Here is a 14,122-nt window from a genome sequence, read left to right on the forward strand (position 1 = left end):
TGTGTGCGGTGAATTTTTAAGTGCGCGACAAGTTGGCCCCCTGGCTGGGCCGGTGGCTCAAGTGGTTGCTTCCGGTCAACCTCGCGAGGCGCCTTTTCTCAGCACGGAAGAAAATTTATTTCAATTGAACACGTGGCATGCCGACACCGGTAATTGCGGTCCGTTTTCCTTCGCAGTGACGCAGAGAGAAAGGAAGAGAAAGAACCGTTTCGGCATCATGGCGGTACGGTAGGAATACAAATGAATCACCAGGATGATCGTTTGTCGTGGCTCGGTGGGGATCGGGTTAAGCCATCGAGAGTGATAAATACCTTCTTTTTTTGTCCTTTGACCAAGGATGTACCAGCAACATCAAGTGGTTGTTGATTTCCACTGTCTGAGGTGATGTCTTGAATACTTTTTTCGTCTGTTTAATGTTGTTGACAGCTTTGAGTAGCATTTGAATAGCCCGGAGTAGACCAGACAACCTCAAGCGATGTGGATTGTCTCGGTTTTCGAAATTAAAACTCAATTACAACCCGGTAAACCCGGGCACTCTTGCTGCTGCCTAAACTCGTGACGGTAGATGACTCTCGATAGTGCAATTTAAAATCTTCATAAAACGATTAACGCTAAGCGGACGGTAAAGATTTATTGTTCAGCTCCGGTGCTCCGGAACCGGCGTGGCGCAATTCGCAACTCTTTCCGTTCCTGGCATTGCCTCACTCCACGGGAAAAAAAACCTCAGGAAAAGCCCGTCGCTTAGTTGAACGTTGGTCGGAGGATTTGGCACAGCTGCTGCTGCTGCTGCTACCGGAGACCCTGCTGGCCCCTACACGACGACATGGCCGTAAGTGAAAGTTACAATTTATCGTCACCGTGGTGCCACGGTACCGCGCGATGGCATTTAAACTTTGCTGGCCAACCATCGGAGCGGCGGTACAGTCCCCCTGGTTCCGGCGAACGATTATCCAACGATTCCGGAAGTTCAATTGGCCTCCCCATACTGGAGTCTCGTCCGGTTTTGTTGGGACATTTTTCAATTAAGGCAACTCGAAAGTTCCAGCGCCGCGAGGAATCCGCGAATTTTTTCATTAAACTGTAATTCTTCCCTGCGGCTCCCCGGGAATTCATAAAGCATTCTGGAATAGCAAACAATCAGTGGTTCGATTGGTGGTTGGGAAGTTTTTGGGGATACGAATCGATTGGAAAATACATTCACTCACCGAGCGAGGAGTTAATAACATTCCAGCACAATATCTCATTCCAAGAACACCGACGAGGGGGAGAAACAATTGATTGAACTGCATTCAATTATGCGCTGCGGAGCGGGGGAGGTCCTGGCAAATCGGTAAATTTATGCAATTCCTCGCTGACCAACAGATGCTCGCCGGAGGAAAAAAAACCCCCTTTCGAACTCGTGGCTCGTGGCAATCAATCCCGATCGGCGATGGGTTTCCGCTCCGCCATATTTGCTACACATTTTGCGCTGGCCAAAAACTATTCCAATCATGCTGTTCCTCTGTCGTCACTCCTGTTGTCCTGTTGTCGACAGCCCATGCCATGCTGGCCCTGTGTGTGCGTCCACTTCGCCGCGATTGAATTAAGTACATTGAACCATTTTTCAATTTCAAACTGGAAAACCTCAATTTATCTTGCTTCGAAGCAACGGACCGGACACACAGCTGCTGCTAGTACACACGCTTGCGCATGCAGCAGGCAGCAGGTGCACAAGGAGAATTCCGGATACTTTTATACCGGACCTGGCGTCACTTCCGCACAAGGGGTGAAAGTTTTTTTTTCTACAACAAAAACGAGTCTCAAATTAAACTAAACTGAGTGAATAGTTTAAGTATTTTGACATTGTTTTCAGGGCAAATATTGGAAAAGACTACTAGATTTCAATTAAAAGTTGCCACGAAAAATTGCGTACAGAGAAATATTGCAAAAAGATATTCATTTCGTCCCTGATTGACTGTCCTGGCTAACTCCCGGTGTCACCTTGAAAGGTGCCAAAAGCTGGACCGTAAAGAAGTCCACGCGGCCCTCGGTCTTTGGCAGTGATTCAACGCGCCCTACGAACGTGCCAAGCAGGTGTTAAACCATTTGGCAACCTCACCTCGCCTCGGACGACGATTCCAAACAGAACGGGATCAATTTTGGAGAGAAAGAGAGGTGGACACATTTGATAGTTTTCTCCATTTCCGCTACAAAATGGTCATAAGAAACGCATTTTCCTCTCGAATCAACACAGAGCAGAACCTTGAGAGCAGAGAATTCGATTACGTCGCTCGCCGGCCATCGGAAGTGACTGGCTGCAGCTGCTGTTCCCGGTCGTGGTCTTCATCGGGAAACCTTCTGCTGGCTTCTTAGCTGCCACTAACGGCCCCCGGGGACGTCTTGAGGCAACGACGAAGACAGGGACCCGTGTGGATCCGGGTGGAATGAGTCGTTTTTGCGACCCGTTCTGGTGGCACGTGCGGGACGACTGGGCACGAAATTGAGTCCAACAGCGACAGCGACAGTAGCCTTTGCCACCTAATTTTCCAACCAATTTGTTTCGACCATCGACGACATCCGGAGTGCCTTTGAGCCAACATTAGAGCATCGGTCCCACGCCAACACGTCAGGATTCAATTATCAAAACCACAATCGGGTATAAAGTATCCGAATTTAGTGCCCTCGCCGTGCTGTTTGGTGTCTCACCTCTTTCTTTTGTGCTGTCGATTTGGAAGTCGAGATCAGACCAGTGTCTTCGGGAGTCTATTTGAATCAATGAGCTGGTAATGCTGCCAAAAGCTTGTTTCCATGTTGGGTGGTCATTGCAAACAGATTGACCTTCAAATGTGAGGCTCTGCAGCTAACATTTCGATGGAATTTATTGTGTCTGGTAACTGGTTATTATTGCAGAAAATTACAGATTGTATGGAATTCATATTTCTGATTTTCCAATTTTCTTTACCTTACGAAGAACCGGATACCTGGGTTCAGTCATCTTTTTACAAACGTTTGCCAATTTTTCTCCATTTATTTGCGTCCACTAGTCGCCGTTCTGTTCAAATTCCCTCCAAGAAAGGCTTTAACAGAAGGCATCGTTGTACGTTACAGGAGGTTGCAGTTACTTCAGCGAGTGCACTTTCTACAGCGTCTGGTCCCGAATGGTCCCCCATAAAATCGAAAATGTTCACCATCTTCCGGTAGTCGGTCGTCTCCTCGTCTCCTCCGATTGCCGTCGACTCCCGGGGGAGACATTTCCGATCGCTTGGTGTATTTTAAGATTTTAGAGCCCCGGCCAGCCAGGAACAGGAAGATCATAAATTCGCCTTCACCCTGTCGTAGTAGCGTGAAAATTGAAATCCGCTCAGGCACGCTCCTCTGCAGCTCCAGTAGCTGTGGCCTGGGTACAGAGGAAGATGCGACAACTGTGGCTCTGTTGCAAGTTCGGTACAGTCAGTCGCAACGAGAAACGGCTCCTGGTGGTTTATGTATTTAACAACTGCTTTTTCATGATATCTTCTGTAAAAGCGCCAGAATAATCTTAAAGAAACCCAAACTTCTAACAGCACAGCACTGTAGAACTATCCATCCATGGTTTTTTGGGCCATTTTATTCGGAAACACGATGCATCGAAGAACAGCGGATCCTGCAGTCTAGTCACATACTGCGCCTCCATTCCGTTCCACTATTCATGAACGCGATGCTGGTAGTCGCAGGTCACACCACCGGGAAGAACCTGCGCAACAATGCCGTGGCAAACACTAGTAGTAGAGATGTTTTACCGTAAATCGAGCGACGAACGAATGACGTTTTGAAAAATTGAATAAATTGTAATGACCACCAACCACGTGGTGTGCGGTGGTTTCACGTGTTGCCTTAACGCGAATGAATGGAATGGACCAACTGCGTCCACCAACAACTCGCAGAATGAAGAAAATTAGATTTGGGTTCGGCCTGTTCATCATTTGATTGTCCTCGAGTCCTCGAAGGTGCAAACAAGGACGAAGGAAATGGAAGAGACTTTGACACAGTTTGCCACTCTTACGTTGGCGGTGAGGTTCGCTTTAAATCTCGTACTAATTGGCACGCCGACGACCTCCGCGCCCCGTGTTCTTGGTGGACAGTTAGTTGATAACTTTTTGCTTGCGCCTTGCGCCCTGTTCCGCCGTTTTGCATGGCGCCTCCGCTCCGTCGTGCACACGACTTGACGGTGCAAAGTTATCATCATCCTTCTGAATGTCGCAACGCCTTATTAATCATTTCAGGTAATTATAAGAGACTTTGCTTTCGCTCCCTCTCGCCTGTTGGGTACCCAACTTTAATTTGCGCTTTGTTCTTGCTGTGGAACGACTATTGACACACGGCGAGGATCTTATTTGAATATTGTAATTGCTAAAAAACTAAATAAATGTTCCCTTCACACTCGATTTGGAGGAATTTCGAAGGGTGAGTTTTTATTCGAAGAATTGCGTACTTTTAAGGATCTTATTTATGGTTCACGTGGCATAATTGTTTATTAAAAAAGACAAGGAAGCCCCGAGATTTTAATGATCCCGGTGTGAATCACGCGTGCTCAAGTGCCAGTTCATTCAAACCTACCGGTTCATTAAAAAAATTCAAATCGAGACGAGTTCGCGGGCTGCTCGAATTGACTGCCCACGTTTGGCCTTGGCTGCTTTTGAAATTTTTGAAATTTCGTCGTCTAAAGTGAATAAAAGAAACAGATGAAGTCACCAAAATGAATTCCTGCATGTAGAGATCGCAATTTCTATCCAAAATCATGGGAAAACAGCGGAAAAACAGTGGAAAATTTAAAGGCTGCTGGAGTAGTACCAAGCAGTACCAAGCAGTATCAAGTCGTAACAAATTCCAAATTCTGTGTCAAAGCGGTACCAAGCAGTACCAAGCAGTACCCAACCAGCGGAGTAAAATTTATGCTACATGGGTAATTTTTTTTTGTTGTACCTTTTAAAACCGCCCGTAAAACCCCTTTTTCCGCGTTAAATTGGTTGTAACGGGCTAGATTAACTAAAAAGGATGCCCTTTCCTGCGAACAACAGTTGAGTTAGTGTACTTTGCCGGTCCTGGTGCCCCGTGTGCCGACGATGTAAAGCGGCGTACGCGAGCCAGCAAGCACCGCACCGCCATCCGCCCGGATCGTTCTTCACGCTTCTCTCTCCTCTCTGTTGGAAACCGTGCGCCCGCCCGCACCTGAAACCGAGGACGGCTGCTTGCTGGTCTGTTTTCCGGGTGTGGAATCATGGAGAGCGACGGATCCTGCACCCCACCACTACCCGCGGTCGACTTGATGCCGACGGAGCTGACGAAAACGACGGGCTTCTTGGAAGAGCGGACGAAGGACGAGAAGCGAAGAAGCCCCGCGGAACGGCTATCGACAAAAGCAGCATCAATCGATTGTGGATCGAAGCGGCAGGAAGAGCGGAAGAAGGCCATCGGTGGCGGTGCCAGCCCTCAGCAACCGCCGGAGCGCCCGTCCAACGAGAGTAAGTACGATGCCAAGATGCGATTGTGCGTGGTGGGAGCGAGTGAGAACGAATGATGGTGGGCCGTCGTGCAGTGCAAGATGATGTTTTTACTGCGCCTCCTCCGCCTTAGCAGAATGGGGATTCATTGCCATTTTTTACACCCGATCGGTCATCGACTGCGAGGACCGAAAGGAAAACTGGCCAATAAACATTGTGCTTCATTATAACCCCCCCTTCCCTTCCCTTTACACCAGAACAAAAGACGACGGAAGGCAGCAGCACCTCATCGAAGAAGGCCGACGGGACAAAAACGGATTCCAAAGAGCTGGACACCAGCGACAAGCGTCAAAGCAAGCCACGGCACAAGAATCACAAGCGGAAAACGCGTAGCCGTTCCGGTTCCCGGCATGCGCACTCCCCGGAGAAGAGCGAAACGAGCAAGGAACGAAAGCGAAAGGGGCGTGACGTGAGCGTGAGGGAGCAACGCCGGAGCCGAGATCGATCTGGCAGTCGGACAGAGAAATCGCCTCGCAATCATCAGCAGCGTAACTACCGAAAACGATCGCGATCACGTAGCCGGAGTGTACGGAAGGATGGTCGGCGTAGTCGTAGCGGAACACGTGAATGGCCTCGTGGTGTCAACGATTCGCATGCAGCTCCACGGTCATCGGCATATCAAAATCGTCAACTACCAGCGGCTGGTAATCACCGACCAGGGCTACCGTTTTCGCTGTCCAACAATCGAAGGTTTCCCGAGGGTTCCACTGGACGAGGTGGCGCTAGGAAGGGTGATCTTTCGGCACCAAGGTACACCAAGGCGACACCTTCGATTAGCTGGCGCGATTGGCAGCTGGTGGAGGGCAAACCGGTCACGGCGGCCTCCTCTCCTGCCATCACGGTGAATCCGATAACACCTGCGGTCGCTGCACTACAGGAGTACGACGACGGTAGTGATGCCGGATCGTCCTCATCCGATGCGAGTGAAGAAGACACAAAGGCGGGACGATCTATGCGGGAGAAAGAGACGAAACATCCCAATCGATGGCCGAAGAGTGTCGAAAAGAAGGAAGTCCATGTGGATCTCAAACCAACACGAAAGGCATCAGCATCATCCGATGATCAAATCGACGGCAGTAGCGTAAAACAGGAACGTGCTTTGGAAGTGAAAAAGGAGAAGAAAGAGGACACGGACCGAGAGATCGTTCAAGTGCACAAGCTAGAGCTGAAGGAACCGGCGCCCCGATCCACGACGAAACCGAAGTTTAGTTGCTCTTTTCTGGATGATCTGTCGAGTGGTAAGCTGCCGCTGATGCCAGAAATGTTATCCCCTAGGGCTGCAGTCAAAGAAGAGGATGAGGAAGAGCAAAACGAGACGAAGAAGAACGATAAGGACAACTCCGATAAGCACGTGTCACCATCACCGAGACGGCCGCTAGAGGATGATGAAGAGGAAGAGGAAGAGATTCGCAGAAGAGACAGTGAGTCACCGGATACGGATGATTATGCGGCCAACTGGGAAACGGAAGGTATGAGTCCCCGTACAAGCCCACCATCCGGGGATGGTTCCGAGGCTGATGGTCGAACACCACCACCACGGATCCCCGAGCGATCGAAGCAACCTGAGCAGCGTACACCAAGCCCGGTAGAGCAGAAGAAAGAAGAGAAACCGAACAAAGAGCAAGAGGAGGAAAAGGAGGAGGACAAATCGATAAAGGAAAAGGATCCGGGGCTGACGAATGGCGAGGACACTCAGCTAACCCAGCGACTGCTTAAACCACGGTCCATTCACGAGGATATCATTCCGCTGGACGATCTGATGGATCTGCACAATCAGCTCAAGTCCTATCAATCGAATCTCGCCCAGGCGGAAGCCCTTAAGGCGGCCCGATTGGCACAGTCCGATGGAGGAACACCGACCAAGCGTGAGGCGATGGCACCAGCGGTCCCAGTCACAATCGCAGCCGCGGTGCCACCGGAAGATGATGATGATGAGGAGGAAGTGTCCGACGATGGTAAGCTGGCCGATGAGTACGCCAACTTTATGGAATCGCTTGGCCAAACGATGGTCGAGGACAACAAAAGGCGCCGAAGGGCGCGTAGCTTGAGCAGCAGTTCGTCCGCTTCATCGTCGAGTAGTAGCAGCAGCAGTAGCAGCAACAGCACTTCATCCAGCAGCAGCTCCTCTTCGTCGTCCTCATCATCGAGTTCGTCAAGCTCCTCATCCAGCTCGTCCTCCACATCCGATTCGCAGCATAGCTCCGGTGGGGAAGAAGGAACAACCGCTGATCGAAAGAGAACGGCAACAGCAAGTGTTTCGAATGAGGAGCACGAATCCACGGGTGTTCGTTCACGATCACGCGATCGTGAGGATCCTGTTACACCGCCACGGATGGGACAAGCGCCGGATGGAGTACCGATACCGCCACTAACAACACCATCGAAGATCTACAGCATCCGAGATGATTCCAGCACAACCGATGGCGCCAAACCGCTCGATCTCGATCGGGAGCTTCCGATCAAGCTGCGGCTTCCGGCAAAGAACCGCATCCAACCGTTGGCGATGCTGGGCGGAGATGACGAAGCACCGGATGCTGCCGGTACGGAAGAAGTGGCACAGCGAGGAGAGGGAGATACGGAGCAGAAAGAAACCGATCGCCGATCGAGCCGTGAACGGGATCGCAAACGATCGCACGATCGGTACGATCATCGTCGCAAACGTTCATCCCGTGAGCGTCGCCATTCGTCCGGTAGCCCGCGGCGTAAGTCACGTGATCGTGAAAAACGATCATCACGGAAGGAGCGTAGCTCACGCCGTTCATCCCGGAGTCCCGTGCCAGCCGGTTCGGCGTCCTCCTCGAGACGATCGCAACGCAGTCCACGCCACCGACATCGACGCTCACTGTCTCGATCCTCTCGCTCTCGGTCACGCTCACGATCGCAGCATCGCCAGAGTCGTCCACCAAGCCCCCGTGGTGCGATCGATCATCGACGGCCACCGTTCAACTCACGTGGTGCTCCACCACGCCGACGCTATTCGGTCGATCGGGAATGGTCCGGACGACGATCGTCACGATCACCGGTTGCGTACACAGGTCGACGACCACCATCACCGAAAGATGCACCACCATCGATGGGACGTGGTGGTGAGAATCAGATCGACATCATCACCAGCACCGGTGCCTCACCGAACGTCGTTCACTCGCCGGTTACGGGCTACAAGAAAAGTTTGGCCGATTCAACGATCAGCGATGCGGAACTGGAGAGCCAGAAGCGAAGTAAGCATCACCACCATCATCATCATCATACGGCGATCGATCCGGCCACGGGTATGCCGCCGTACGGAGCGATGTACTCCAAGCACTATGGCGCTGGCGCTGGTGGTGGTGGTGCGTACTATGGCGGAGCGGATCATCATTTGCTGCACCATGATCATCATCACGCTGCTGATCGTGGCAGCGCCGGTGGTCAGGAAGGTACGGGTGAAGGATCATCACCGAAACGGATCTCGCTGGATGATCGCATTAACATCGTGCTCGGTATTAACGGAACGATCGACGGGAAAGGAGGTCCACCGGGCAGTAAGGGAGCGCTCCATCCTCACGGTCCTCCACCACAGCACGTACACCACCATCATCATCATCATCCACCACCAGCAGCGTATGGTGGCAGTGGTGCTACCGATTATCCTCCTGGAGGATCGCAGCCCCATGACATGTACCAACCGCGGCATCATCCACCACCCGGCACAGCACCACACTATCCGATGGGCTACGGTGGTGCTGGAGCGGCGAGCGAGTACAGTGGTGCCGGTTACGGTGGTTACGGAGGTCCACGTGGACCACCACCACCAGGCGTACCGTCCGGTGTTCCCGGGTCCTCCTACTACAGCACTGCCAGTCGTGGACCACCACCATCGTGGGCCCCACGTAGCCACCCGTACCAGGGTTATCCGATGGCGTTCGTTGGACCACCGGCCGGTTTCTATTCGATGCGACCACCCGTTAGTGCTGGCTATCGGCCACCGTTAACCGGTGTGGTACCGGTTCCGGCCACCGATGGAAGCAAATCTCAGGTCAAACAGGTCGGCAACGTACTGGAGATCGTTCCCTCGAACACACTGCCCACGGCGCAGACGCCGGGAGGGGAGAAGACTGGTGAAACCACCGAGCCAGCCGGTTCCGCAGCAGATGATCCATCAGCCGGAGCAGCTGCATCAACGCAGGCCGAAGAATCGTCAACTGCCGTGGCGAGTACGGCGACGACATCCGCGTCATCATCCGCGCTCGTTACACCGAAGATCCACACGGCGGAAGAGCTGCAGCAGCGCCACGAACGACGGCTCGAGCTGAAGAAAAAGATCCGAGCGGAGCGTGAAAGGAAGCGACAGGAGAAGCAACAACGGAAGGAACGATTGCAGCTCGAAATCAAGCAACTGCTTGGCCCCAAAGCACCGGGTGGTGCAGCTGCTGGTGGAGCAACCGGGCTAGAATCGTCGCTGTCCGAGGGTGGAAGCATCCGCGATGCGATCGGTGGCAGTGCGTCCTCGGACGAGGAGTTCGAGATGGTGGCACTGACCGATCTGCTCGCTTCGCTGAACCGTTCGTACGATAAAGGAATTCTCAAAACGGCCAAACCAGCCGCCGCTGTTGGTGCAAGGTAAGCGGCAGACCCCCTCGAGAGGGATCAAGCATAGTACTAATTTGCTTTTTTTTTGTCTTCCTTGCAGTGGTACGGCGACGGTGAAGAAAAAGTCCGTTCTGTTTGCTGACGGTGTTGCGCCCGGGGACGACGAATCTTCTTCATCGTCCGGTGAGGAGACGAAGGAGAAATCCCCATCGAAAGCGGTGGCCGCCAAGCAGCGCAAGAAGATGCGCCGTCAGCGAACGCTGCGGCTGTCTGGCAAGAAGCGTCTTATCGATCGTCTCAAGCTACCGGTAAGTGGAGCAGACACGCGGGTTCGCGATCGGACCACCGGAACCTTCCGGAATATCTTTTAATGTGAGCGCTTTCTCTGCAGGACCAGGAGGAGGAAAAGGAAGAGATTGATCCGGAACTGGAGAGTATGCCGGCACCGCCACCACCGCCCGGTTCGCCACCACCGGAGCTGCAGCAACCACGCTGCTTCAATCCACCGATCGTACGGATGATCGATTTCCGGGAAGGTTTCCACGGTGTACCGATGATTCCACTGCCCGTGCCACCTGTCGTCGGTGGTCCAACGGTAGTGAATGGTGTTGGCGGTGGTCCACCGCCCGTTATGTTGCCACTACCCGTACCGATGCCAGTGCCGGTACCAGTGGGGCTACCTCCTTCCTCCATCTATCATCGCACTAACTCGCTCGTGCATCATCCTCCACCATCGCACCACCATCTGCTGCCTTCCCATATGATGGGACCCCAGCCACCTGCGGGTGCTCCGCCGCACCTGTATGCGCATCATGCGCATCATCCGGTGGCATCTGCTCACCACGGGAGCGCTCTGGTCAACATAACACCGCAACACCATGGCGTGTATCCACCGCAACCGATACCACCACCGAGCTCCAACAGCATAGCGAACGCTTCGTCTGTCCTCATCACGCTCAGTGGTAAAAAGCGATCATCGATTGTCACAGGTGGCAGTGGTGGCAATGGTGGCAGTAGCACCAACGCCAATACCAACGGTGTTGCCAATCCGATCGAAGCAATCGGCTCAGCATCAGCGACAGTCGCAGCAAGCGCCTCCGTGATGCCACAGGCGACAGCAGCAGCAACAGCAGCAGCAGTGGCAGTAGTTGCCAGTGGCAACAGCAGTAGCAACTACGACGTCTCTGTGCCATCTGCGATTTAAAGCGATCTGCGGCCCGGATGCAAACTGCCTTAGCGCCTGCCCAACATCATCCCAATCCCATAGTAAAACCACCACAATAACGTAATTGGAAGCCAACGAACAAAACGCGATTGGAATCGCGGGAGAGAGAGAGGACCCTCCCGCAGAGATCAGAGAACGGGGTGTCCTATGCATTTAGGATAAGAAAAGGATATGAAACTGGCGGGGAGTTAGGAACAAACTACTCGTTCTCGTTTTCGTTGTTAGGGAAAAAATGTGTAAGTGTTAGGAAGAAGGCTTTAGGTACGCGGCCTGTGACCACCTCCCCCCGCCCACCCATCATTCGCCATGTGTTCGAAAGAAAAGCTCTTTATCTACCTAGGTATTATGTTTCCTACTGTCTTTACACCTTTTTCTTTCTCCGGAACAGGCCGCTGCCTTGTGTAGCGGTAGCGTTGACTGAACTCTGTAAAAAGTAAAGTAATCTAAATCAACCCATGGGTGAAGAGTTAAGCGGTCGCTCGCGGATTGGCGTCGGTTGCACAGCCGACCTACGATGGAAGCCAGTATATGCTTAGGAACAGGGCAGAGAGGGCACTGAGTCAATAAGAGGGTTAAACAAAATCCTGTAGCTCTAGATAGTCGTACGTTTTGCGTTCTACGGCCCGCCGCAGAGCTAGCAGCCGCTCACGTTAGGCACCTCTTCTTAAATCGCTAAATTACCACCATCAACGGTACGTGTGCGAGACGGAGAGACCGATAATGTAGTGCAACGATGAAGATAAGTAAAAAGGAATGAATTTAAATGGAATATCTCAATGTTTTATTTAATCCGACCACAGCCAGTATCCAAGGGGGGGCTAGCACGGTTGTACTAAAATTTTGGAACATTGCATATCTTCAATGCTTTCGGATGCGGGATAGAAACCAACGAACGGAAAAAACTCCAGGAAACTCGCTTGTGTTTAATTACAGCCCCAACTTCGTAACATTCACAGCTTTCCACACCTTTACGCCAATTCTATTGTCAAGCCCTCTATCTCCTCGAGTGCGTGGCACCAGAACACGGAAACACGGGATGTCCTAGCTGCCCGTGCTGCTCATCGCATTCGAATCATTCGCACATTCGCGCTCCCCTTTCCCGTTTACACAACATGATATGCCCTTCCCTTTTACCAATGTTTTGGAAACAACCGTTCATTTTAAATGTACCTTTTTTGTCCTAACAGTTCTCGTCGCTAAAGGAAATACAACGAATACACCTAACTACACCGCAGTTCGCCGAGCCCCCGCGGTTTATGCGTGGCTCGTTCTACGGTTATCCACGGTGGCCCTTCTATCGCAAGGCGGCAAAATCTATCATTAAATTCGGTCCATTCGTGACGCTTCGGTTGTCAAATTTACTAAAGAGAAGTGCTTGTAACCATTTCTATTGCTATCTATTGGTTTCGATTATTTGATTACTTCATTCCGGCGATCCGACGTCTTTTGATCCATTTCGCTACTTTTTTTGATTAACTGTTAGGAGTGAGTGTACTGGTTAAAAATTCGTTTTTAAAACATGGACGACTTCCATTTTCTTCCACGTACCATCGACAGAGCAAAGAGAAAAGTAAGACCACGCCTGCCACGATTTGAAAATTGAATTCTACGCTTTTTGCTTCCCGTTTGCCAACGCCTATCGCTTCCGTTCGGATTTTCGGTTCTACTGACGCTGTCGAGAGACAAAGAGCGTGTGGTGTAGGAGTAAATGCATTGGATAACATTTGCTACATAAAAATCATCGTCAAACATCGTCTCTACAAACATCAGAAACATTGGAAATCTAAAAACGTCGCGAGTAGAATCCATTCGCTAAACACCGTCCGGCAAAATTGTACAATTCCCTATATCATGGTTCTTGGTGTTAATTGGTATCTCCGATAATTTGTAAACCCGTTTACTCAATCGACTACGAGCGTATTGCACTCTCTCGAGTGACGGTCTAGGGATCGCCAAGATATGCTTCACTGTACTGGACCCCAGGCTACTCTTCCCCCGGGGGCGAATGATGAACACACAAATGTATTTTCGTTTCTTTCGTCGACAAACGCCCACTGGCCGGCCACGTTTACAGGATAATGCCGGTCCATCGTTCTGGATCGCCTCTTTTATTCCACTCGTAGTGCAACACTCCTTCTTTGCTACTTCTCTTTCCTGCGCATTATCTGCCATACAAGGTTGATGCCGATTTGTTTCCGTTCTCTATGTTTCTCCTTCTTCTTTTAAACAGGCGAACGCTACCTTCGCTTTACATTTAACATTTGTAGTTATAGGTTTATGTATATGTATATATATATAGAGGCATATATAATTATATCACTAGCGGCCTCCAACCATTCTTCTCCAACTGAACAGTCTGAACATCAGCCCACAACATTCGACCACAAGCGCTGTTCTGCTGCCGTTTCCCTTTTATTTTTTCGCTCTCTCTCGCGCGCACACATACATCCTTCGCAACTATCCTGTACAATTCTAAAAGATCGCGATAAAAGGGGGCTGAAAATATGGCCACACAGCACACACATACACATAAACGGACACATCATCATTCCATCGTCCACAATCAACCAGGCCACTCGTTCGCTCGTTCGGATTGTCTCTGGCGCACGCAGCGGACGCTGATCCCACGCTGACGCTTCCTCTCTTCTTCTTCTTCTTCTTCTCGCTTTAGTTTTCCCTGAAAGGTCAAATGTATAATATCGTATGGCGTAACATTGGCGTAAGGACAGCGTCTAAAGTCCCACACGCCCGCAAAATCCTTGCCCTTTCTTGATGATAATCATTACGATGATGATGATGATGATGATGA

At 51.2% G+C, this 14,122-nt stretch overlaps 2 protein-coding genes across 2 annotated transcripts in view; one reads left to right on the forward strand and one right to left on the reverse strand.

The window, feature by feature from the left end:
- Window positions 1-4,969: 4,969 nt before the first annotated feature.
- On the forward strand, window positions 4,970-12,062 carry LOC126579336 (serine/arginine repetitive matrix protein 2-like). Its single transcript, XM_050242828.1, has 4 exons — window positions 4,970-5,480; window positions 5,717-10,118; window positions 10,189-10,396; window positions 10,480-12,062. The coding sequence occupies exons 1-4, from the start codon at window positions 5,237-5,239 to the stop codon at window positions 11,290-11,292; spliced, it is 5,667 nt and encodes a 1,888-aa protein (XP_050098785.1). The 5' UTR covers window positions 4,970-5,236; the 3' UTR covers window positions 11,293-12,062.
- Window positions 12,063-12,216: 154 nt separating this feature from the next.
- LOC126579338 (E3 ubiquitin-protein ligase Smurf1) overlaps window positions 12,217-14,122 on the reverse strand; it is a 29,972-nt gene continuing 28,066 nt past the window's right edge. The window contains exon 13 of the mRNA XM_050242830.1: window positions 12,217-14,122. This exon is cut by the window's right edge and continues 649 nt beyond it. The gene's annotated coding sequence lies outside the window, so the exon portion shown is untranslated.

The sequence above is a fragment of the Anopheles aquasalis genome, chromosome 3 (assembly GCF_943734665.1).
Source record: "Anopheles aquasalis chromosome 3, idAnoAquaMG_Q_19, whole genome shotgun sequence".
Lineage (NCBI taxonomy): Eukaryota > Metazoa > Arthropoda > Insecta > Diptera > Culicidae > Anopheles > Anopheles aquasalis.